This window comes from Diadema setosum, chromosome 3, assembly GCF_964275005.1.
Source record: "Diadema setosum chromosome 3, eeDiaSeto1, whole genome shotgun sequence".
Taxonomy (NCBI): domain Eukaryota; kingdom Metazoa; phylum Echinodermata; class Echinoidea; order Diadematoida; family Diadematidae; genus Diadema; species Diadema setosum.
The window spans coordinates 44,483,291-44,510,998 of NC_092687.1; the positions used below are offsets into that span (position 1 = coordinate 44,483,291).

At 36.7% G+C, this 27,708-nt stretch overlaps 1 protein-coding gene across 1 annotated transcript; it reads left to right on the top strand.

The window, feature by feature from the left end:
- The first annotated feature begins 1,575 nt into the window (after window positions 1-1,575).
- On the top strand, window positions 1,576-27,584 carry LOC140246908 (epithelial sodium channel subunit gamma-like). Its single transcript, XM_072326231.1, has 7 exons — window positions 1,576-1,600; window positions 15,058-15,414; window positions 16,308-16,707; window positions 20,772-20,872; window positions 25,281-25,444; window positions 26,570-26,768; window positions 27,508-27,584. The coding sequence occupies exons 1-7, from the start codon at window positions 1,576-1,578 to the stop codon at window positions 27,582-27,584; spliced, it is 1,323 nt and encodes a 440-aa protein (XP_072182332.1).
- Window positions 27,585-27,708: the final 124 nt, after the last annotated feature.

A 27,708-nucleotide genomic window follows, 5' to 3' on the forward strand; every position in this document is an offset into this window, starting at 1 on the left:
GCGCCGCCCCATTAATTTCCAAAGTGAAAGATATAGCTAAAAACCCCAGTTTTGGGACTGTAGAATGTCAACATTTTCAAGCTTGCTCGCTTCTTGCTCGCATTGAATCGTTATGCCATTCTCCTAATGTTGCTGCCAATAATTGCCAGCAGTTGCGCCCGATGCGCCCCCGAAATTTTATTTCCAAAGCGAAATATATAGCTACAATTAAAACTCCAGTTTTGGAACTGTAGAATATCAAATTGTCAAGCTCGCTCTCTTCGCTCGCTCGCATTTTATTGTTATGCCATTCACCTTATGTTGCTGACAGTATATAATTTGTCGATCGTTTCACACCGTCATTCCATAATCCATGTAAGGAAAACTTACAATGTTCCTCAATGACTTTGTTGTTGAATGTATCACATTCCGTATAATGTAAACGTAGTCCCATTATTGCTCACGCACACACGCACTTGTAAGCATACAGACCGTCTAAAATTACTTTATGGTTCCCCCCCCCCCCATGTTTATAGATGTGTGTGCGTGCGTGTGTGTGTGTGTGTGCACGTATGTGTATATTGTGTAACATGCATGGTCTAATCTTGAGCCCCCTCCAATGTTTGCCCCCCAATCCAAAACTGCTTCCGGCGCGCCTGTACATTAGTTATGCATCATTTTGGAGCTCAGAGTCTGCTCTTTCAGAATCTGCCCTTAACTATAATCCACTTTTGGCGACTTTTTTGCTTGTTTGGATGCATGCATGGGTGACAAAGAATGAGATAATAAAAGATGTAACAGGAAAATCACACAAATATGTCTCCTGTATTTCAAAGCATCATCCAACATGATGAAAATACTTCTAACCAATGATCAAAACATTAAAATAATAAAGTCCCCTCAATGCCCCTATTCATTACTTTCAACAAATTACTGGCCTATACTATGCCAGCAAACTGTGGGTATAATAGAGGTATATAGGTAGAAGACAGTACTTCATCATTGCTAACAACAGAGGAACTTGGTCCTTCATGTGTTAAGTGGTGGGGAAAGGCTCACCGTGATAACGGCTCTCTTTAGGGAGAAGAAAAAAGTAAAAGGAAGCAAGGTAAAGCAAAGTAAAATAAAAGAAAACGTTGACAGGGTAGCAACGCAATCCGTGAACCGAATATCAACATAAAGAGCTTGTTAGCAAAAACCGATAAGTCCATTAAAAAAAAAAAATGAAAATCGATGTATAACTGTGATTTAAGTAATTGCATGTGGGACCGATCTGAATAAAGAAATAATTTTGTAACAAAACGTAATATATCACGAGTTATTTCAGTCTATAATCAGTGTTTGGTTGTAAAAACTGATACATTCCATTCCCGTTTACTAGTAGTTGGAAAAGCCGATAAGTCCACTTTAAGCAATCAGCACGTCGCATCATTGTGTCCGATGATTTCAAGCGAGCTGACATTTTAATTCCAAAAAACTGAAATTTAACGATCTGCAGCATACTCTAAACTGCTGAGGACATTCAGACATGTATAGGTCTAATTATATAAATCGTGATATTTCTGTGTGTGAGTCTTTTCACTGCCTACTAAGTTTATGGCGGTGGAACTAGCAGGGGAAGGTGTGGGATGGAGTTCTTCCTCGTTCACGTGGTTTTTGATTTTTTAGAATTGAAATTCTACGATCTGGTTCACTCTTTTGGTGGAATTTTGAGAAAGTTTTCAATCAAAAGAGTGAGCGAAATATTGAGTGATACGGTCACAGAACGGTTGAGTATTAAAGGGACTGTACAGTACTGGTTGAGGTAGGGATTCATGTTTTGAACATTCCTAAGTGAGATAATGAAAAGCCTCTTATGAAATATGAAAGAGCATGTAATTTTAAGAAGGATTCAACGTTTATTTGATGAAAATTGGTTTTCAAATGGCCGAGATATCCAAAAAAGTGCTAATAATAAAAGGCGACATGCCCCAACTTTATTAGTATCTCTTTGTGTCACCTTGTTTTTGGATATCTCAGCCATTTCAAAACCAATTTTCATCGAATAAACTTTTGATACCCCTTAGAACCGCATGCTCTTTGACATCTCATAGAGTGGTTTCTGAATATCTCACAAAACGTTAAAAGCTAAATCTTCACCTCGACCAGAACTGTACACACCCTTTAAAATCATACAGTGCTGATAAAAGTGCAAGCGCTGACGCGCCCTTCAATGACAAAGGCGCTCTCTTATACTGTAGGTGTATATAGTTCCAAGATTACAAGACAACATATTCACTGTGGACGGGCTGATTTTGCTACAACGCGGTTTCCCATAGACACTTGCCGGAGTATACTCGAGACTACAAATTATAATACAAATTATAATGATAACAATAGCAGTAATTTAAGAGTTACGTATTTACCCTATTTAACAAGTTGTATAATAATAATACGTCTCTTGATAAACATTTAGTCACACCGTCCCATCAGAGGCAGAAGAAAATCTTTTTTTAGGGATCAAAAATGTGGAAAGAAGGTGATTTTGACGAAGATTATGATAATAATAATAAGATAATGATAATAATAATTATAATACTAATAATAGTAATGATGAGAAGGAGAAGAAGAAGAAGAAGAAGAGTGGTAATCATAATAAACGAAAAAAAAAAGAATGCCAGTTACCAATGATAAAAAAAAAATACCCGAAAGGTGGGGGAAGGGGGAATGATTATACGTCATGTCATCCCCAACTTTGTGAGCTGCATGGGGGATGCACACACATCCCCCCCCCCCCCGCCTACGCCCCTGACAAAGTGTGTACCAAGCTTCGTAAACATTTTGCTTGAGAAATAAGGAAATTTTCCGATCCCTAACAATTATTTTCCCGATCTATTGCCGTAATATGCCGTCACCACGGCAACGCAGTTTCTGACACATTAAGAAACGTGATTTGCACAACTTTACCCAAGACCAACAACAAGAACACAAACTAATGTATTCCAAACTTTTCAAGAGCACATACATAATGTCTGGTGCCATTTAAACTAATGAAATATGCAAATTGGCTCATTGTGCTAATTATGATTATATCATTTAAGACACTCGTACCATTTTGATATATATATATATATATATATATAAAGTAGCAAAGCTGCAACAAAGTTCATGCTGTATTCACCAACGGTTTATTTCTTCACCCTATTTTGAAGAAATAGGGTGAAGAAATAAACCGTGAAGAAATAAAGAAATAAACCGTTGGTGAATACAGCATGAACTTTGTTGCAGCTTTGCTACTTATCTTTTTATCTTGCCAACACGTGGACTACCTTATCAACATATATATATATATATATATATATATATATATATATATATATATATATATAAATATATAAGATGTTGTTGAATGGGCACCTTGTCGAAGAAACCTAATGAAAAAAAGTACTTTCTTTTTGTTTTCATGCTTCCTGCATTGAGATTGCCAAGATATATGCCTATTACCTAATTATTGCGCTAATTAGGTGAATATGCTATATCTAAGCGTTTTACTGTAATTGCCCTATAGGTTGCCAAGGTGACAACAAAGTTTGATATTATTTAGTGCCCATCTACAATGTAAGACATGAAGCAAAAAAAAAAAAAAAACACACACACACTGTAATATACAACTTTCCAGGCCAAATACATGGTTTTTGGTGTCATCTATTCATTCAATGCAATTCATTTAATTTGTTCATACTTCTCATTTATGAACATTACTACAGAAATCAAACAAGTTCTTTTACCTTGCGCAATGTGCAGAAAACAAACAATATACATGCAGAGACTCCAACTCTCCCGTTTTCGACGGGAGATCTCCCGCCGAAAAACCATTTTTGCAAAATCTCCCGTTCTCCCGTTTGAGATTTAATTTCTCCCGCCCTGGCTCAATGTCTCCCGTTGGAAAGGATTTCTTACTTATCGCTTTCGTATGTTGCAAAAATCAGCCTTAGATAGCACCAGAGAGCATCTATAACACTAGGAACTTCGCGCTTCGCACACATAAACTTGGAGTCTCCCGTTTGCTAGGGGTTTCAGGCGGGAGAATCTCCAGATCAGAAGGTGCTTCGGGTTGGAGTCTCTGTACATGGTGATAACACAGTAATTACATGTAATGATATAACTGGTCAAAATCGAAATCGAAATGGGGTTGATCAAAGAGAAGTATGACGGGACCTACATGAAAGCTAGCTTGTTTGGCTGTGAGCCCCGAGTAATCAGTGTTTGTGAAAAAGAAACGGAGAACGGATAGAAGATAAGACCAGATGATGTAATGGTGCCAAATAAGAAAAGCGGGGAATGCCTATGTGATAAAGAAGAAGAGGAAGAAGAAGAAGAAGAAGAAGAAGAAGAAGAAAAAGAAGAAGAAGAAAAAAATATATACACTAAAATGTGAATCTAGTGCAATCTACTATTGTACATATTTATGCAAATTAGCTCATTACGCTAATTATGCTATTCTAGACACTTGCAACATTTGGAATTGTAAACAGGTGTTATAGATAGATTCCCAAGGTTGGAAAAAATCATGAAAAGTCGTGTTATATCTGTTTTCAGGCTTCCTGTATCAAAATTAGCAATTATATTGCATGTAATGCTGATGACAGTGATTATGCTAATTATAGGCTAAGAAAAAAAAAATGGCAAAGATTGCGAATGTAGCAACCAAACTAAAATACCCTTCTAGAACACGAATTAATAACCTTTAACAACTTTTCAAGGTCATTTACATGTTCTATGCGTCGTCTATTAGACTACGTTTGCATATGTATTGGGGTCGTTTGTATTTTGGAACACATTCAACTAATATAGTACTTAAACCGCATGTACTCACCCGCATATCCGGGACACGTATTTCCACATTTGTCACCGCAGTCTCTATAGCACAGAGTGGTCGTTGTGCTCTAGAGTTCATTCGTCTCACAGCACATACTGCCTCTGGCTATACAAAGTTAGCAATTGACAGAAAATTTCACACCCTCAGGAAATATTACAACCCGGATAAGATCGATAAAGAATCAACACGGTGCTCTATAGCTTTCACAGATTGCCTACTTTAACCGGTGTTAAAATTCTATACCCTTCCCAACTTGCATCACAGTTGGTAAAAGTTGACATCCGATCTCAAACTCCATTACTTTAACGTTTTGTCATCTGTGTTGAATCTCTTTGTCATTAAGCATGTTTCTACGTGTTAAAACTGTTATTGCCTTCTAAATAGTTTCCATAGAAAATCCATGATATATATATTACACACATTTTTCCTTCTAGTCTAGGATTATGTGAGTGTGTGTCTGTGTGTCGGTGTAGAAATCAAATTTGACGTATAGAGACGATGCGTTTGCACGGGGACAAGAATTCTAATTATAACCCTTACAACCACAAGGCAGAAACCTTATGTCTTTTTTCAAGAGTAATTTCCATTTTATATTCGATCTGGTGTGTCCTTAAAGGCATAGCCAGTTTTCGATAGTTATATGCATTAAGGACATACCTGCCACAGGCTCTTTTGTATCTTAATTTGATTTGACTATTTTTAGCGGTCAGCCTAGTAGTTAGAGGGTCCGTTATGAAAGCCTCCAAGTCTGCCATTTGCCTCTCTTGGAAATATTTACCACCGTGCCTCCAAAATATCAAATTTATGAAGATACTCTGTTGAAGTTTGAAAAAGTGGACTGCAGTTCTGCATTGTGATACTTTGAGGGACAGGCTGCTGAGTTAAGTCAACAAAATAGTGTTCGTAACGATGAAAAAACGGCTGGTTTTTGTGTCCTGACTTGATTGTCGGTGAAAGGTCACATCCGATCGAGCTGCTCATAAGGTAGCGAACTCTTTTTTAGTGTTATATGTGGACAGATTGATGAGGAGTGGACATGAACAATATGTTCATAGATTTAGAGCGGCATTTATATTGTCATATACTTTTAGAAGCATTTTATATATTGATTAGCAACAACTACCGACAACTTTTAAGGAATGAACTATTCTTTAAGAGACGCGTTGTAAGTGTTTATTCAAGAATGAAGAGAAAAAGAGAAAAAGTCTCCTGTGAGTTTTAAAGCTGCAAATTGTTTATCAACATTCTATTATGATATAAGAAACTTCACAAGTTGGCAAACCAAGCTCACTGGGCCATTTCAGACGGCAATTTATTGCCTGGTTTTGACTCGGCAGAATATCTTTTGTTATCTGTTTCTAAGAAAAGACGAAAACGTCTGCTCATTTTAACATCGTTTTGGAGCTATTTCTTGGCACCCAGTATAACTATCATCTTTATAATGGCCCAAAACGATTCGATGACCGTTTCTCACGCACTTTCTTGCAGAGAAGCTAAATGACTGAGGGTATACGTTTATGTGACCTTTCTATTCAGAAAAGGTGCACCAATCATCAATTCGGCTGACTTCGCTGGTGGTGGTGAAGCCTTCTGTGATTTGGATGCCGTTCAAAAACCAGGTCAGAGCAGCCGAGCCGTGGATGCTACTTCCGGAGCACACTGCCGTGACTTCACGGCCAGCCCGGAGAGGCGAGGGTATCTCGAGGTTCATTGTCATTGCAACTGAAAAAAATAGAAATAATAACAGAAACAAGGGGATTCGATTCTGAGATCTGATTATAGCGTAATGGGCACACTTTATACACACGCAAATGTATATGCAGGAAATGACAGATGATGGCTCCAGAGTACTCAAGAATCAGTGCACAACAAAAGTTGTGAAAATATTTTCACGCTCAGTCTTGAATCATTACATCCCCTTTGCATCAAAAGCCCCCACCTGTCTCTTCGTTGTCTATAAAGATTTATATCAGTGTATATCGAAAATGAATGATGTCATCATGTAAAATAATAACACGATTACAACGGTGGTACTCCTTACCACTGTGGTGAATATTCAAGAGAAGAGTCCCGACATGAACCAACACTCGGCTGTTAATCATTTTGATGAGATTCCTGGATAACATGAGAATGATGGATAAAGTAAAAGAAGACAAAATTTAATAGACCTGAAAGCTTCCACCATACCACGGTACATCGTATTGAGAAAAGCATACTTGCAAAGAATATTAGTAAAATTGTGAATAATGTCAATAGCATAACAAAATGTTTTCAGGACACACGACCTCACTGTACTCAACGTTTATAGCATAAGTTACGAAACCAGAGAAAATGAAATTCAACATTCTCAGTGTTGTAAACGTGTTGCTACTCACAATGTCACTATATGAAAATCATCAGAAGAAATTTGTTTCCAGACTTCCGGAGATGCTTGTCTATGTCCTTTGATTGAAAGCTGGTTTCAATCCTAATTTACCATCTGGCCTCCAAACTTCCTTGTTTTTATTGAGTCACGGGTATAGGTAGGTGAATGTTAACTTGACAACTCACGTGATTTCAAAGGGAAATTCTTCCGCGCAACAAAATGAGTTATCTGCATGTATATGTTTTGTCGCTATTCAATCTCACACGATGTCCATAATACACACTATGCTAGATTCCTTTGATTTTATAGAGTTCTGTGTTTAATGCTTCTTCACCTTATACCTCTCCTGAGATATATGTTTTTTTCTCATTTTGTGTTTTGACCACACAAAATGTCAAGTATGAACCATATGCTTTTCGTTCAAAAAATATGGGAACAAAATAACTAAGTTTTCAATTCCGTACATCAAATTTTTTACTGAGAGAGCTTACTTTAATGTGCATTCTGCTAACTTTATATCTCGTTTGTCGTTCGGAGAGTAATAGGCAATTTCAAGTAATATTCGGCAATGGTGGCATAATCACCGTAACTATTTTTAGTATATTTGTGACATAATCAGTCATATCGACTAATTTAGTTCTTATAATTTTTACCAAAATAATTTGAAGGTGTTCAGTGTTAATGACTCGTAGATGACCAAAAATATATTCTTGATACAAGCATTTAATGAATCTGACATGAATTCTATTTGATCAAAGTGCTGAAAAAAGAAGGCTCCCGAGATGAATTCAGCGAACGTGACTTATTTAATACAAGGAGGGAAGTGCAACAGCTGTTTGCATAGACCGCTTTCACCTCTACTATTGTATGGTATAAAGAAAGTTGATATGAGATTTTCAATCAGAAGCAACATTCATTTTTGATTCAGGAAAATAAGATATCACAAAGAAATGGAAAAAGATTGGTGATGAACAAAAAGAAAGTTTTTTTTTTTGCAGGTCGTTATACGAGAATTGATAATTAAACATTACAAGAATGGACGAATTCTCAAAATTCACACATTCATTAAAATACCGTCTCTACATTGACTAAAAGTTTGAAATATGACGTTGCTTTAAATATCAGAACTGGTTTGTGTTGCACCAGTACACTGAAGCTCAGCCCCTGTAACTCGATATTGAAAATCAGGTCATATCGCTCTATATATTCAGATTCTCACTTCCCGTTGCTCTTGTTTTCACTGCCTGGCAGACTATCGCAACTTTGTTGATTTTTGTGATCCTACATGTCCTCAATGAAAATAGTCTCGCTGTACTTCCTCTATAGACATTTCGAGGTACTTTATGAATAGAATGGCACACCCAAGGAATATGTGCGTACATTATGTGCTTTGAATTTCACAGTGAGTCATAGCAATCATACACGCATATACAATACTTTGTATGGTGCGTTTGTCAATACACTCTCACACACACACGCACTGCGCAGAGACTCCAACCCAAGGTACCTTCTGATCTGGAGATTCTCCCGACTGAAACCCCGAGCAAACGGGAGACTCAAAGTTGATGTGTGCGAAGGGCGAAATTCCTAGAGTTCTAGATGCTCTCTGGTGCTATCTAAGGCTTATTTTTTCAACACACGATACAAATATGCAAGAAATCCTTTCCAACGGGAGACAAAGAGCCAGGGCGGGAGAAATTAAATCTCAAACGGGAGAACGGGAGATTTTGCAAAAATGGGTTTTCGGCGGGAGATCTCCCGTCGAAAACGGGAGAGTTGGAGTCTCTGACTGCGCAGTTGGAAGCCTGTAATAATTGCGAGCAGAAACAAAACAATTTTTATTAAGAACTTTCAATTCGTCGTTACAATTTAAATCACAGTTCCAATGCCATGTTAATCAATGTTTTAAGTCAATCTCATTGAAACCTGCCAATAAGACTCTAGAAATTTGTGCTTATAAAATTTTAGGCAAACAAAACTTTCTAGTCTGCATGTGTAGTGACTTGATAACAGTATTTTCTTTAATTTTACTGGTGAAGCTTAAGGTATTCAATATATTATTATCCGAATTGACACCTGAAAATGAAATCGGTAAACATTACGTCCTATATAATCTGAAAGCATTATAAGGCAGCAACAAGGTAGATTTCTTCACAATGTTTACGTGTATTCCCTTTGAAGGCACATTTTAACATTGAAATGTAATTTCTTAATGTTAAAAAAGAATGAAGAGTTTTCGAAAATAATGATTATGTCATTTTGCCGTTATGTGTAAAATTACTTCCATTGACATCGGTCGAGATAATATGCTCATTTAGGCATAAACGAAGCTTTAACCAGGTTTCCACGCGATGTGTTGTACTATCATTATGTAAAACAAGCAAGAAAACATACAAAGAGATTAAACGTTGCCGGAAATGACAGCAGTCTTAACTCTCAACGAAAATATGTTTCTTTGAAGTCACGTTTACTTTGTCCTACTGCATCGACCACTAAACCAATTAATTTACCACATCTACACAATGACTCCACTACGGTTAAAATACTCATAATATTCATCGTCGTTAGTAATATTTTCAATAACACATTATATATATATATATATATATATATATATATATATACGTATACATTGAGTAAGCATGGTAATATTTAAACATATCAGTGATGTTTGGAGGAAATCAGGTAATACTTTCAAAAGGTGTGCGATTTTGAATTTCTGGATAAGAAGACTCCAGCATTTCGTGACGTCACGTATAGAAAAACATTTGGTTTTTGTTTCCTCTTTAACTGAATAATGATGTGAGCTTTTTTTCCAGTTTCATACTGTGATGGTCATCATAAGAGGTAACATAACCAGTAATTTGTCTGCAGCATTATAAATGCTTTATTTCTTTTCCTAATCTAAATTTGAGAAGAATGCGCTAGGGCTCCGAGTATTATTGTCTTTTCTTTTTCTTTTATTTCGTTTGGTTCTAAGTTTGTATCCTTATCTTGGTCTCCACACTCGATTTATACGGGGACCGACGCTTCACAAGCTTGCTTTCAATAAGCTTCCATCGTATGATTTTTCTCTAGCATTTTTATTTAGATTCAAATTTTCATTTTGACCACCACGTTCTGTTTGTAACGTTCTTTTGTGCATGCAAGCTGGATATCTCGAATTGTTCTACTTTGATGTATTAGTATTTTTCACTAAAAAATATGGAAATAACTTGATAAGGAATGAAATGAAATGAAGGGTAGAGGTGTGTATAATGTGTAGGTTCCTCTTACGTAACACTTGAGTAGAGAATAATTTTATTTTCAGGTAATGTTTCTTGAGCAATGTCAGTGATACTATCGAAGAATATCAACTGGAAAATCAGATATCAAGCTTAAAGTGAAAAGGAAGTTGAGTAAGGACAAAAGTAACATTTCAACTGAAAGATATATCGATTGTTCAAGACTGTAACAACATTAGCCTATAAACCCTTCAAAAGTTTATCTCCGTACAGCCTAACCCCACAGGACAATGTACATATATACATGACATCCACAATGTCCCCCCCCCCCCCTCTCTCATTATGTATTATATTTATATATTTAAATCTATGTATCTTCCAGTCTCTTTTGCTGTACATCATAAGTGTTGTGAGTGTGTGATTATTAGGTGATCTGATCGTCGTAGGAATTTTATCTCATTTTTATTTCATCTCAACACAATGATCGCAATATTGAAAGCAACTTCCAACAATAATCTTTAACTGAACTTGCCTGGAACTAAGAAAGACTACCATTCAGTCTATATTCGTTATTCAATTCAATTCAATTCAATTCAATTCAATTCAATTTTCAATTCATTTATTTCCATACTTCTCAATTATGGACATTATAACAGAAATCAAACAAGTTCTTTCACCTTGTAAACAATGTGCAAAACACAAACAATATACTGTACATGGTGATAACACAAGAATTATATGTAATAACTGGTCAAAATCGAAATCGAGATGGGTTTGATCAAAGAAAAGTATGACGGGACCTACATGAAAGCAAGCTTGTTTGGCTGTAAGCCCCGAGTAATCAGTGTTTGTGAAAAAGAAACGGAGAACGGATGATAATAACGGATGATGATAATAATGGATGTATATTTATATTTCTACCACAGAAAATTTCACAGTAGTATTCATTTATTGTTCCGGTTGCTAAATGATATTACAATCAATTCATTATCGCCTAAGAAAATCCTCATTCGCCTAAATTTCCATAAGAATGTGTTGAAAGTCACTATATTGTGAAGGACTTGGCGGAAGTGTACTAGTAATGTTTTGCGTAAATGTTGGACCAAATGCATACCATTTATAATCAACGGCATAGGGCACGGCTGTACCCTATACTGAAATTCCAACGCGATCACGTGATGCAATCTAACCAATCACAAGTCATAGTACTTCACCTAAACATACGTGTGTGTGTGTGTGTGTGTGTGTGTTTATGTGTGTGTGTGTCGACTGGGTGAATGTGATAATATCGGATGAACATAATAATAAGTGAAATGATCCTTTTGAGGAAATTCTGACAAACTATTAAAAGAGCTATGAATTGCAAAATTTTCCCTGCTGCCAACGCTGCATTTTACTACAAGAGATAGTAACGGCATACACAGACAGTGTTATAAAAAAAAAAAAAACCCACAAAGAAGGAGCCACAATCAGCAAAATTGTATTACAGGGGAACTCGATATAACGAACATTGCTGTAACGAGATATCGGTTATAACGAGGAAATGTTCCCGGTCCCAAATTTCCTCCACACAAGTCTATGTAAAATGCTACTCTTATAGCGAAATCGGCTATAACGAAGTAACTGCTATAACGAGATAAATTTTGTGACTTGTCTTTTGTGACAAAGAAAAACAAAGCCAATCAAACCTGCTATAGCTTTACTTCGCCTGTGCTATCATCTTCCGAGATTGTAAAGCTTGATGCGCCGAAAACTGTCTTGTACACACATACCAGTAATCATTTTCTTCAGTGCACTCCAGCTAGCACTGTATGTTGTATGTGTAAGTGTGTGTGTGCACGCAGACTAATACATGCAGAAAATGTGGTGGGACGGCCATATGCATACATGACATCATCATGACGTTTAGCAGGTGTGAGGCAATCTGATGCTGTGATTGGCTTGCTACGTAGGAAATTCCCCATCTTCACACACACGCAGTCATAATGTACATACAGAATGTGTCACATACACACACAGCATTAGACCATATTCAAGCTTTCCATACAACACACACCCATACTATAACCACATACCAATCCACAGACGATCTTGCATGATACAATCGCAAGCTATATAAATTTACAAATTCAAACATCTATAATTAATGAGAAACACATTATTGATATTGGATTTCCTTGGCGAAAAACATCTTCTTACCCATAAAGGTGAGTAATTCCCTCACACACAATATAGAGTTATCAGTATTGACTGAAATATGATGGGTAGTCCCACATGTGCAAATTAATGTCTTTATGTTATGCTTTCTATTATGCCTACTGATATAACGAGATATCGGCTATAACGAGGAAAATGACTCGGTCCCGACCATCTCGTTATATCGAGTTTCCACTGTATTATCTAAAAGACACGTTCCTTCTTACTACTGTACTGATGGTAATGGAAATGTAATATCCCCTGAAAGAGGCATCAAGTTTCTCATCAAGTCCTTTCTATTTTCTCAAAGAAAGAAATATAACACGTTAATTCTTATTATACTTTCTTGATATCGTTTCTATGCATGACGTCACGAAATATTACAGTTTTCTCATCCCGTGATGGCGCCACCACCATAAACATCCATGTTAAATTTTTGAACGGATTGTCCTCACTCATATTGTAACCTTCTTATAATATTGGTGGATACACACACAAACACACACGCACATCTCTTCATCTTTCTGGCTTCTCATCCGAGAAGCTTCGCAAAATACCTCGGATGGTGTTCTGTAATCGCATGGCACACACCCCGCAGATAATATTACGATATTACTTCCCGATTCCCTTTCCATCTACTAAACCTGCAAAAAATCAACACGTGAGTGGTTGTATCACGCAGCTGCATGTATTACGAGTGCATGCGAAGAGAATATCATGCCAGGAATAATAATTATTGAAATAATAGACAAGGAATGCGCAGGTACTTCACACTAAAACTGTAATTGGGTTGTGGACTATTCAGCTGGTTATCATCCCTAATTCGGCATAAGGATTGCCAAATACCACAGGACTTGCTAGGTGGCGGTGGATTCTTGATTTCCATTGAATTACAACCCTAGGAAAGCTTAGAGTTTGGTGAGGCTCGGGGATTTGAATTGAGTTGGTGTTTCTGAAGTGGTGAGTTTAATCTCTCGCAGACTTTGCTTCAGCAACGGTTTACACATTGATTGTGTATAGGCACCTGCATGCTTCTTTAAATAGCGCTTAATTTATAGACTATTAAAGCAAATAATGAACTTGACCTTGATTTTCCTTTCAAAAATAGCTCTACCTTATAATTGAAGCCTTTGACACTACAATACAGGCTGTTCACCTCTTGTCCCCTATACAAATGGAGCGTCTAGTTATTTCACTAAATAGTCAACTTACCAACGTCTATCCAAAAAAAAAGTTCCAAAAGATTAATAATTATAGTGAAAAAAACGTAAAATATTAAGACAGAATATAGGAAAATCTATTCCTTACTAATACAGGGGTGGCAAATAGAAGGATATCAGTAACAAAGATTATATTCATACAGTATGATTATTAGTATTCAACTTATTAAAAAAAGTATGTCATGCATGTAATATGTTAATGTACATGTTGTGTACACGCATGTATATGAAATATAATTTATGTACATCATATATGCCTTACAAGGATTATGGATTATGGATTCATGAATATTCACGAAAATATTCATTAATCCGTAATGTAAAGTTGCCCTTGGTGTTACCATAATTGTTCTCTCTTTTACTACACTGAATATCTTGCATCATGTCAATATAATATATTGATGGTCTGGTGGTCCGGGGCCAATAGAAATAGAGGTCGTGCCAACACTTCTTAAAAAAGAAGATATGTTTTGTTGGGCCGATTGGGCCACAAAATTTCATTGTCTGGTCACTAAAAGAAAAAATTAGTGTCGATCGGGCCTTGATTTAATATGATTATGCACTCCACGCATCACTTGGGTTTTTAATATTCATCGATTTATTCATCGAAAAAATTATATCAAAGGCCTATTGATATAGGTTCTATTGATTCAAGTAGACTTTGTAAATTCCTGTTTCGGGCAAAGATGATTTTTTATCTTTTTATTTTTAGGATGTCGTATTTGGACCAAATCGGTCAATATGTAAAGATTAAATGATTTGCGGATGAATCCCTGGAATATACTACGGCCTACTGAAAAGTTTTATTAGGTAGCGCACCAACTAACACTTGAAGGGTTTTATTGGCATATCTATGACTGGCAAAAAGGAAATAATAATAAAGCGTTGTTATCACGTTTCATATTCATGTATACAAATTCAATCTTATGGAAAAACATTAGTTTTAGATTTGGGAAAAGTGTTACGTGGATTGTGACAGCTAGATGTTCTATGCTTGTGCTTTTGCTGGGCCGCTGCCATGGGCCAGCGCCCGAGAACAAAAACTGACATTTGAATGGTCTTTAAATGAAAGTGCATGACCCCTTTTCACGAAACTTGGCATGAATCATTCTTGATAACATGGGATAAGTAAAATGTTCAAAACTTTAGGAAATCAAAGGGAACGGATCAAAGATATCTGTATTTTGTTGTTTCTGTTGATGTACATTCAATGAGAAAATATAGAGAAGGTAATGAAGACACAACGTAAAGACGCAAAAGATGAAGGCAAAATGGATGACTCCGCGTCCCCGATGAGTACCGCCGATGTCATCAAGGACTTCGCTGATAACGCGACCACGCACGGCGTGCCAAGAATCCTGAGATCCGATCGGTCCCATCTTTCCCGTCTCACATGGGCCGTCATCACACTGACCTCCCTGAGCGCCCTGCTCTATCAGGGCTCGAACACCGTCGTCGACTTCTTCCAGAGACCGACGACGTCGAAAATCGCTCTCATCACCAGGAAGGAACTTCACTTCCCGTCCATCACTATTTGCAACCTGAACATGATGAGAAGAAGCAAATTGAACGGTAAAAAAGATAAGCAGGGGAGGAGGACCAATGCGGTTTGAACCATTCCTAAGAAGAATTAGTCTAATATCAAACAATATTGATGTGACCTTGAACCACAAAACGAACAAAAGGAGAGAAACTATAAAGATTGGCTAGGTCGACCCGTTTCGTCTATTTTGAGCCTTCACGTAAAATCAGGGCGCGTAAGTTTTGCCGGTTTTGTAGATGTACGGTCATGAAGGACAACCTTCATAGACATGAGGATTGAGTGAATGCAGCAATATTATTTTATAGAACACATCAGCAAGAGTTTGAAGAAAATCGGCCAATCCGTTTAAAAGTTACGAATTTTTGCAGTTTCTGCTCAGTCACGGCTGGATGAGAAGACTATTACAGCTTGTGATGTCATATGTGTACAACGATATAAAGAACATACTAAAGAAAATTCAAGATATTTTCTTTTTTCTCGCATACTAAACGAACAATTGACTTCCCTCTTTCAGAAGGCAAGGAGGAATAATATCATCCTTAACATACGTCAGTGACGAGTCGAAGAAATGTGCACTTTTTCAAAAAATAAAATTTTGTGAAATCCCCTTTATATTTTGATTATATCGTTGTACGCATGTGACATCATACACTGTAAAGTAGTCTTCTCATCCAGCAGTGACTGTGCAGATACTTTAAAATTTATAGCTTTGAACGGATTATCTGATTTTTCCCCAAACTTTCACTGATGTGTTCTACTAATATTGCTGCATTCACTCAATCCGATGTGTGTGAAAGTGGATTTTGCGGTCAAATTGTTCATTTGTGTATGTATATACTGTAATGCACGTCTGTATAAACAGATAGACATACTCAGATATGACCATATAATATTTAGGTACATCATAATTTGTTTGTTTCAGGAACGCGTTTTGAAGGACTGGTAGATTTAGATGATCAGTATGCTCACCTCCAGAACGAATCTACAGCGCACGATTCCATTGACAGCGGGATGGACATGAAGGACATGATGGACATGGAGTTTGGGGATTCGTCCCCGGAATTTACTGGCCTCGACGGTCCTCAGTTTCCTGCCGACTTGTCTAGTGAATTGACTTCTGTCATGGAAATGGATTATCAGAGCTGGGACGGTATGAAGGACCCTGACGACTGGAAGTGCTTCTACAATCGATCTCAAATGTCGGATTTCAGCGATCTGCAGGCCGTCGTCAAACCCTACCGGAAGGAGCTTGATAAGTACGGACAGCATGGCATGGACTTGATTCGACAGTGTTCCTTCGACACGGAGCCTTGCTCATACAAGTGAGTTCTGACTTTGGCACATTGGCTTACAAGTATGCTTGATCTCTTTGAAATGTTTACTGTAACATGCCTCATTCGTTGCTGATATGATTATATCATATTTGACCCATCAATATCATTGATTGACAAATTCTCATCAAGATTGTATCTCGGGATGTAACAAAGATTGTGAATCCCGTGGCTGAAATGACTTTTCCTTCATTCTTTGTGGTGGAAACTTATCTATCATATCTATTTCATTTATCTCTTGAAGTATGATCGATGAACAGGTGATACAAAGGTTTAAAACAACTGAAACCAAGATGTCCAACACACTTCCTGGCCTTTGACCTGACGGTAAAGGTTCAACTTTATTGCGCGCAGCACAAAACTTCTCACAGTAACCTGTAGTGAAAGAGAACTGTCACGTCTTAGCAGTTCGGAGGACACGAGTTCGAATCCCAGCCTGCCAGTACGGTTACAGCTTGTTATTCCGAAAGTTCGTTATTCCGAAGGTTCTTTGGTCCGAAGGTTCGTTGTTCTGAAGGTTGGTTATTCCGAAGATTCGTTATTTCGAAGGTTCGTTCATCCGAAAATGCGATGAGGTTTGTTATTCCGAAAGTTCGTTAATCCGAAAATGAAACTAAGCTCGTTGATCCGAAGGTTCGTTACGGACCCTATATCACTTCGGATCAACGAACCTTTCGAATGTTCATTTTAACTTAACATTTTAACATGTTCATTTAGACTTCACTGAATTTCTTCCACCAAACTGCGACAAATCCCTTTTCTTTACCCCAACAGATGAGGAAGAAATACTGGAGATTGTTAACAGATTAAAGCCAAGTAGATTTAGTGATGGCCATGATGAAATAAGTGTTTATACACTGAAGAAAATCATCAAACAAATAACCACACCTTTATCTTACATTTTCAATCTTTCACTGTCTTCTGGAATATGCCCAAACTCATTAAAAATTGCGAAAGTAGTTCCAATTTTCAAAAGAAAAGACAACCCTTCTCTTTTAACAGATTATAGACCAATATCGTTATTACCTAGTATTTCTAAAATTCTTGAAAAAATCATTTATGAACGCCTGTACATTTTTCTTCATGTAAATGACCTACTTATACCTAATCAGTTTGGATTTAGAAAGGGCCATTTCACCGATTTAGCTATAATTCAATTGTTAGATAAGATTACTGAATCTTTTGCAAATAAAAAACACTTTATAGGAATTTTCATGGATTTATCAAAGGCTTTTGATAACATAGATCATGATACATTAATTTACAAATTAAAAAGATATGGTATTCGTGGTTTAGCACTTTCTTGGATTATTGATTATTTATCCAACAGAAAGCAATATGTACTATTTAAGTCATCTAAATCTCCGAATTCTAATATTGTATGTGGTGTTCCCCAGGGATCAATTCTTGGCCCCCCTACTGTTCCTTGTATATATCAATGATATAATAAATACATCAAAAACTCTTAAATCTGTACTTTTTGCGGATGACACTAATATTTTTTACTCCCATGAGAACCTCGAAACACTGTTTAATACTCTGAACACGGAAATAGACAAAGTCTCCCAATGGTTTATATGTAATAAATTATACCTTAATGTCACTAAAACAAATTCTATACGTTTCAAATACTGCTTCACAGAGCATTAACAGCAGTTATAATATTAATATTGATGAATTATCCTTAACTGATGTAAGATCTACTAAATTTTTAGGAATCACAATTGACTCGAGTTTAACTTGGAACGATCACATTCATAATATCTACACGTCTGTTTCAAGAACTGTAGGAATTTTATATCGATTGAAAAACTTTATTTCTCAAAATTCCCTGACTATTCTATATAATGCATTGATCTTACCACATATCACATACTGCAATATCGTTTGGGGAAACTGTGGCTCAACTAAAATTAATCCAATTCTTACCCTCCAAAAAACGTGCTGTACGTTTAATTACCGATTCCCGTTACTTATCCCCATCCAATCCCCTATTTCGTCAACTAAAAACATTGAAAATTGAGGATCTTCACACCTTTCAAACTGCTGTTTTTATGTATAAATAAACATTTAATTGTCTTCCCAAATTTTTTGATGGCTTCTTCACTCTAAATTCCACCGTTCATTCATATCCAACACGTCAGTCGTCCGATTACCATCTCGAAAACCCCAGAATTATTTTAGCTCAAAAATCATTAAAATATAATGGACCAGATATTTAGAATTCTTTACCCCCTAATTTAAAACAATGTACGTCGTTGAACATTTTCAAACGAGAACTAAAAACACCCTCATAATCCAGAATACACTCCAACTCAAAGCAACTTCTGATCTGGAGATTCTCCCGCCTGAAACCCCTAGCAAACGGGAGACTCCAACTTGATGTGCGCGAAGCGCGAAGTTCCTTGTGGCCGGGGTCCAGCTCTAAGGTTCTAGATTGTTATCTCGTATTATCTAAGGCTTATTTTTCAACATATGATGACTCTAAGTAAGAAATCATTTCAAGCGGGAGAAATTACATCTCAAGCAGGAGAACAGGAGATTTTGCAAAAATGGGCTTTCGGCGGGAGATCTCCCGTCGAAAGCGGGAGAGTTGGAGTCTCTGCAGTATACTTCTGACACATAAATATTCATACCACCTGGTCAACAAACACCCTAAACAATGAGTTCACGGCCATAACTGACGTAACATTCACCTCATCACACTGATACACAAAATAACAATCAACGTACAAACCAAGATTCACCCCAACACAATGCACACCGCACTGCACCGCACGTCCTTCGCACAGTGGCAAGATTTTCTTCATGTATCTCTTTATTGTGCCCTTCGCACAATTACCCCCCACTCAGTGAGTGGCAAGATTTGTTTTATGTACCTCTTTACCTGGGGCCATCTTCCTCGTCAAGCTTAGCTTATGATGATGGTCCCCTGCATTTCAATTACATTTATATCATTTCCTATTGCTTCCTTTTATATATGATATTCGTTCTTGAAAAAAAGAAAATGTATGTATGATCCAAACGTTACGAATATTAGCTCTGTAAATGACTATGTAAGTATTTTGTTGATTTGTTGATTTGCATTGATTTTGAAATGCAGAAATAAAAACTGAACTGAACTGAACTGAACTGAATAACGAACCCTATTTCATTTTCGGATAAACGAACCTTCGGAACAACGAAACTTATTTCATTTTCAGATAAACCAGCCTTCGGAAGAGCGAAACCTATTTCATTTTCGGATTAACGAATCTTCGGAATAACGAACCTTAGGAATAACGCCACAAATGTTCGGATTAACTATACCTTCCTCATTTTCGGATTAACGAACCTCTAGGTATAGGAAATGTGTGTGTTTCGGATTAACGAACCTTCGGAATAACGAACCTTCGGAATAATGAACCTTCGAAATTACGAACAGTACCCGGAAGTACTGCCCTTTCGCAAGGCACTTTATCGTCATACCCCTCTTTTCTTTTTCGGAGGCCACTCAAAGCCACCGATCCAGTGTAGAGAAGTCAACATTGAGATGAGAAGGTATATAATATATATATCAAGAACCCACTTCACGTATCCTTTCGTAAAGAGTAAGGAGAAATTCTGGTTTAGATGTCAAACACACAATACCAGCTGATAGTTGAGTGGTTAGGTATAGTACACAGATTGCAGTTAATTTAATGGCTAAGATTAAAAAAATAATTGATAATCATGCGCTTGTCAGAACAAATTAGGTATGTGCTATATTCACATAACTCTCTAAACACTTGTTTCTACTGGTATCGCAAGCTTAAATGAATTATTATGAAGTGTCATCGTGGCAACTATAGTACTGAGTACTTATTTTCATGCAAACACGGGACCTATACTGTTTTCAGACCTCGCCAAAGGACTATTGGCAATGAGGATAAATTGCCTTGCTTTAGGCCAGAATCGCTGCTGCAGGGGGACATAGCCAAGGATTGATCTCAGGATAGACAGTCCACCAGTCTTATCTCTTTTTTTTTTCTCGCTCATAATTTTGCGGTGATATTTTGTCTAATTTTGTTCCTTAGAAACTTCACGAAGATTCAAGACATTCGCTACGGGAATTGTTACATTTTTAACCAGTTCAAGAAATCGGCCGTCAAAACAAGAAACACGGGCTCGCAATACGGTAAAATGTGATCAGTGCTTGGCGGAAAAGTTTAGGCGTCCGTCATGTTCGTTTCTTAATTCTTAGCCGCATTTTGGATGCATTCTAAAGAGAGCGACCACACCTTGTCTTTGAGGTGTGTTTTCCCCAATGCGTACTGTACAAAATATGCAAAGCTTATTTATTCAGAGCGCTGATTTTATTTTTGATTACTGCGAGTACATTAAGATTCGCTTTCATTTTTAGCTCACCTGAGCCGAAGTGAACTATTGCCATCATTTCTCGTCCTTCGTCTGTAGTGCGTCATGCGTCGTGCGTCGTACGTAAACTATTATTGTCATCTTCTTCAAAACCCACTGACAGATTTTCATCAAACTTGGAAGTTAGCATCCGTATAGGGGGATAGAATCTCATTTTCTTTTCTTTTCTTTTTTCAAATGGGCACCATGACCCATGCCCCCCCCCCCCTTCTCTCAAACAGCTTCTCCTCCAAAACCTGAAGTGATAAGCTATGGTAGTGCTATAAGCATTACATTATTGTCTGTTAATGGCAGTTCCAGGGTGGGCAGGGGGAGGGGGACCACAACATATTCGTCTTCTTAAGAAAACATAGTTATTAAATTTGTCACCGAACTTGGCAGAAATTATCACTTGAGATAGGGTGATGTTACATGCTATGCAAAGTATTGTTTAAAACCAGATATAATTTGAATAACCTCAGGAGTATAAGTACTTTCAAGGTTATTCACTGTAGATCCAGGGATCCATGGGCGGGGATCGAATTGGCCACTCCTATAATCTTGTTTCTTACATGTTATTGTTTTTTTTTTCTTTCTTTTTTCTTTTTGATTTCATAGTAAAAATTTCTGAAATGCAGCGTACTTGGCAGGTATTTTACAAGTGTAATAGAATGTGCAAATGGACATAATCATTGACCATGCCCCCATGGAAATCCTCAAAGCTACCCCCCCCCCCCCGCCTCAAATTTGTGATGTTCTCAGGTATACCTTGTCTGCACGAATGCATGTAATTTGAACTTGCGATACTCAGGTGAGCGTGGGACCCCTCTGTATCTCTTTTCTTCTTTTTTTTAATGCATTTCTAAATGTTCTAAATGCTGCAGTGAATATGGTAGCTATTTTGACCAGTGTGATGAAATTAGCCGGGAATTTATTATTATTATTACCATAACCATCATTATCATTACTATTATTATTGTTATTATTATTATTATTATTATTATCATTGTTATAATAATTTAACTATTTCTGTTTTACATTTGTGACAGTGCACCTCAAAACAAACAAAAAGTCGCCAGATATGAATTTTTAGTTAAGACCAGATTCTGAAAGACCAGACTTTAAGCTTTAAAATGATGTATAACTCAGATCAAATGGACTCTCCTAACCCATCTAAATATTGGAAAGAAAGCACAAACTCAGGAAAAGTGTGAACTGACAAAAGAGGCTCTGAAGTACAGTGTCTATTCAAGCGCTTAATCTTTACCAAACCGTGCTGGCTGTGCGATGAATGGGACAAAAAAACAGGAAGTAAACCACCAGAGTAACAACAATGAAGGGATTATCAGATTAAACTGAAATTTAGCATGCCTCATTAACACATTCTGTCCATAATTAATGCCAGCTTTGAAAGCAGTAGCACTATCTTTTCAAAAGTTATTAGAGTTGAAAGTGAAGAGTGTGGACAAGGTTTTTCAGAAATGAAAAGGGGATTCGAAAGACGCACCTAATCACACTATTCTGCCAAAAATGTTCGAGATAAACTGCTAAAAAAACACACTTTCCTGCCCGTTTTATGATACCAAATTTTAGCATAATGTAAAAGAAGACCCGCTCTTTCAGAAAATATGAAAAAGTCAAGTTCGGCTAGGTCGACCCATTTCACTTATTTTCAGTCCTCACGCAAAATCAGTGTGTTCGACTTTATGTTCGTTTTGAGGTGCACGGTCACATTTTTAAATTATGTATCACAAGCATAGAGGTTTTTAATTTCTTTTTGTTGGAGACTTGATTATTGTCAGATCATAATATGGATGTTTACTTCTAAACAGCAAAACATTTTGCAGCATAATTTTGAATGCACTTTCATTTCCTTATTAGTTGTGACAGTACCCATGACGCAGGCATGTCTATTGTCAACTGTCATATAAAATAGGTAACGGTTTCATCTTTAAAGTAGCTGTGCTCTGGAAGTATATTTGGAAGGCTACAACAGTTTATGTAATCATGGATACGCATATTCATTGGTTAATATTTTAGGAGGGAAGAATATGATATCAGTCTATTCGAGTATGAATATTCATAGATCTCATAAAATTCAAAGGGAGCGAACATAGAGATAAAAGTTTTTCTTTGAAATGGTAATATATTGTTAGTGTCCTTTATAGTACTCGAAAATTAATTGATTGGTGAAGTACGTTATTTCGAAGGTTCGTTATTCCGAAACACATATATTTCCTATACCTAAATGTCGTTTATCCGCAAATGCTATCCAAAAACGAAAACAGAAACAAAACAAAAGTCAGTCAAAACAGATTGTGCAGACTATCAATGGTTTAGAGAGGAATTCATACTCTACCGATTCTAAGCTGATATTAAATTAAATTTACCAATAGAAGAATAAGAACCTTAACTCCACTTCAACAAGAATACAGCCGACAAATGCTATCCAGTCAAAGTCTTGATAGGATAAATTAAGGATTCGGTTTTTCGAAAAACAGAAAATCAATTTCATGCGAAGTTCAGTGATCTCTTTTCAATCTAAAAAAAAAATGAGAAAAGGAATAATAATAGGGATAATAAATTCAATTTTCAAGTAATTTTTTGAATAGCATCTTATAAAGTGATTCTTTTCCCAAAGGACCTCGAACTTAGGAAAACACGCTAATGATTTACGCTGTAGTAACATTGTCGAATTAATATGATCTTGATAGCAAAATAGGAGGGAAAAAGTCTTCGTTGGTTTCAGAGGTTTTGTTGTTGTTGTTGTTGTAGTTGTTTGTTTGTTTGTTTGTTTTTTGTTGTTCTGTTTTGTTGTGTTCTGCTGTATGGAGCCCGATAGCGACTTCAGCAAAATTATATCTATATGAACAACGTAAGAAGACACTCTGCCAACTAAATGAATGCGGCATTCTGGATGGACCTACTTAACTCCCAGTATATGTGTCCCTGCACCATAAAACCAACAAAAGGTCGCCAGACATGGATTTTTAGTTAAGGGCATATTTTGAAAGAGCAGTCTCTGAGCCTTAAAAAGATGTATTCCTCAATTCAAATGTATTTTCCTAACCAATATAAATATTGGAAAGAAAGTCCACACTCTATTCAATTACTTTTAAAGCCGTGGTAGTACCTGTGCTATGAATGGGACAAAACACAAGGTAAACCACTGTAGCAACAACAATGAAGAGACTATCAGATTAAACTGAAATTGAGCATGCTCTATTAGCACAGTCTGCCCATGATAAATGCCAGCTTTCAAAGCAGTAGTTTCATTCTTTCTAAAGATATTAGACTTGAAAGTGAAGAGTGTGCAAAGGATTTTCAAGAAATGAAAAGGTGCTTCTAAGAAAAACCTGATCACACTACTCCACCAAAAAAGGGTTGTAGAAAAACGGCTGAAAACCCACTTTCCTATTTAAATTTATGATCCCAAACTGGAAAATAATGAAGAAAAGAAAAGGAAGAGCTCTTTCAGAAAAATATTGAAAACTCAAAATTGACTTAGTTGACCCATTTCACCTTTCTTGAGTCCTCACGTAAAATCAAGGGGTGCGACTTTTTGTTTGCTTTATGATGCACGGTAACATATACCACATAAAAAAGCGGAAGCAAAAGAAGATTTAAACACAAGAGGAAGCCCTTGCAAGTTCTGCTGAGAACACTAATCATATGCCTCACTTTATCACAGAACTGATATGGATTCATGCAATGCCTAAGTGACGAATATATAACTTTGATGTCGTAGAAGTTATCCATTTTCGTAAGATCCGATGTCACTATATTTAAGAAGAAAAACTCTAATTTTTACATTGCTTCCGTTGATATCATTGCCTATGCGAGCAAATTGTTTTGCCTTCTTACTATTTATTTTACAACGTGTCAAAACTGACTTGATCTGTGACAAAATGCCATATTGCCTGTATGTTCGTGTGACAAAAATAATACGCAATAAATTAGATACCGCTTTATGCATACTCGTGTTATTTTCTTTAAACTTGCATGCACGTACTCAACTGAATACGTATTGTGTGCAATAAAACAAAATCCTTATATCGTCCCTTGAGAATAAAAAGGGTTTTAAGTTGGCACTTTAACCTGTGGTCGAGGCACTTTAACACCCTTTTCTGTTCAATCTATTATCTATGACTCTTTTCGTAATCTTTTTCTCTCTACATCACAACTTACAGGTCTGCACTTGACTCTATTCGTGGATGAGCCAGAATATATCGGTGTTCTCAGTCCAACGGTAGGAGTTATCGTAACCATCAATCATCCATCCATTTTTCCCTTTCCTGAAGATGATGGCATTCTCGTATCTACCGGACAGGTTGCATCCATTGGACTTAAAAGGGTATGTTGGAATGGACAAAATCAAAGTAAAACGTAGCTTCGCTTGACATTTTGCTCTAAAACGGACACATCACAGTCATGTAGGAGAATTGTGTGAATTAACGCTTTCTAACGAAATTTCAGTTATCTAACGGTAAAAATACGATTTATTAGCCAAGGAAATACGATGATCGTATTAAAATCTCAGAGTAAAGTTGATCATAGTTCACTACGCACTTTCGAAAACTACATGGCGTCATCTACTGTTCTAGGCGTCATTATCATACATTTTCCACGTTTTTAATTGATTTAAAATTGCGATATAGCAGAATTCATTGATCTTCCGAGCAAGAGTGTGATTTTGATTGAGAAATACTTTATCAAATTGAATAATCATAGAAATCAATGTGAAAATATTGATTATTGTATTGTAAGATTTCGCTCCGTTCGTGAAGAAGGAAATAATCTCTTAAATAAAAAAAAAGTGAATCGTTTTCGGTTCTTGAGAAATAGTCGGTGCATTTATAGCAGCAAAGGCTGCAGAGCGCCGTGTAGTCCGACCGGCCGATGGTATCATACGCATACAATGGCGTTGGTCGTGTGCAATGATTGATATGCGTCACAGAAAAGCTTGATTGATCATCACAAAATGTTCACCAATCACTTCTGAACGGGGTGGGAAATAGATCATTATTCTATTCAAAGAAGATTTGCATCAACAACAAGGATTACAATCATGTCCTATGATCTAAACTATCGTTCATTCTTCAAGCAAATCGTGTCAGCAAGGCAAGTCTGTTGGTGTAACTTTTCGATATACAGTTTGTAATATTATTGCAAGCAATTTCAAAATAGTTGAAGATTAATTTTGAGACCTTCCAATGCTTTTTGCTAAACAATAAATCAACAAAAATCTGTTTTTTCGGACTAATTATTTTTGATTTTCATTATTTATGTTGTTATTGATATGATACGAATCAAAGTATTTCATCTACACATAGTATCTGTTAAGAGAGATATGGCGTATCAGGCAACGTTTATATTAGACGTATACAGACACACACACACACACACACACACACACACACACACACAAAATAACGGGAAAACTTATATTATCTTTATCATTTTCATCATTTCCCGCAAGACATACGTCTCTCGTCTCCCAAAGCCATACGGGGACTGCGGGAAAGGCGGGGAGGATTACTACGCTCCGGATAAATACGACTTTTCCCAGCGTTCGTGCTTTAAAATGTGTCTGGAAAGAGAGATGTTGAAGCGGTGCAAGTGTGTCACCAACATCCTCGTCAATGGTACCATATGCTCCCCCATCAACAAGATAGAGCGTAAGCTGGTTACTTTTGTTAATGACCTCTGTTTTTCTTGTATAGTCTTAGAGTAAACTTTCAGTAATCCTACGAGGGACTGGAAATAGGAAGACAATGGTGTACCTCTCAAAGAGGAGAAAAGCCAATTTCAGTTCTGGGTCAGGTTCATGGAAATGGAAGTATGCTATTTTCAAATACAAACACGAGGTCTAATTACAGAAATTGAGAGACTGCCAAACTAAAAGGTTATGGCTGACATATTATCCATAACTTCATACATTACATTATTTTAATGCAAATAAAGTATTACACGTATGACTTTTCTTTCACCACCAAAATGACAAGAGACGAAGATGGAATAAAAAGGTGTGTTTTTTCTGAAATCATTGATTATTGATGATTATTATCTAAATAAAAAGCGAAAACAGACGCAAGTGTATTACCATTTCGAATACATTTATAGTACTGCTTTCAAACACATTGCCTTTTTATCTGAAAAACTAAGAATCGGCAAATCCAGACTGGGAAAAAACGAAGAAAGGCTATTCGAGCAAAAGGAAATAATGATAATAATATGTCCAAAGAAGAATGCAATGCATTTACTGGCTGACACGCCCCTGCGGTGTCATACATATAGATAAGATGTGAAAATTGAACCCCCGAAGTTAGACTCTCCACTTGTTGTGCTTTTAAATGAAATGAGAAGAGAAATTCTTACCGTAATTTTATATCACATATTCCTTTCCTGCAAACGAAGAGAAATGCCGTATAGAAGTCTTCAAAAAGTACATCAGGAATACACTTGGCTGTGATTGCGAAAACCCGTGTGAGTAAGTACAGGTTATTTTCAGCACTTGATAACCAAAATATGAATGAGATCATTTGGTGAAATTTGTCTCGATATTAACATAAGTCAAACATTTTCTTTTAGCATTACCTCCATTGATGAGCTATTGTG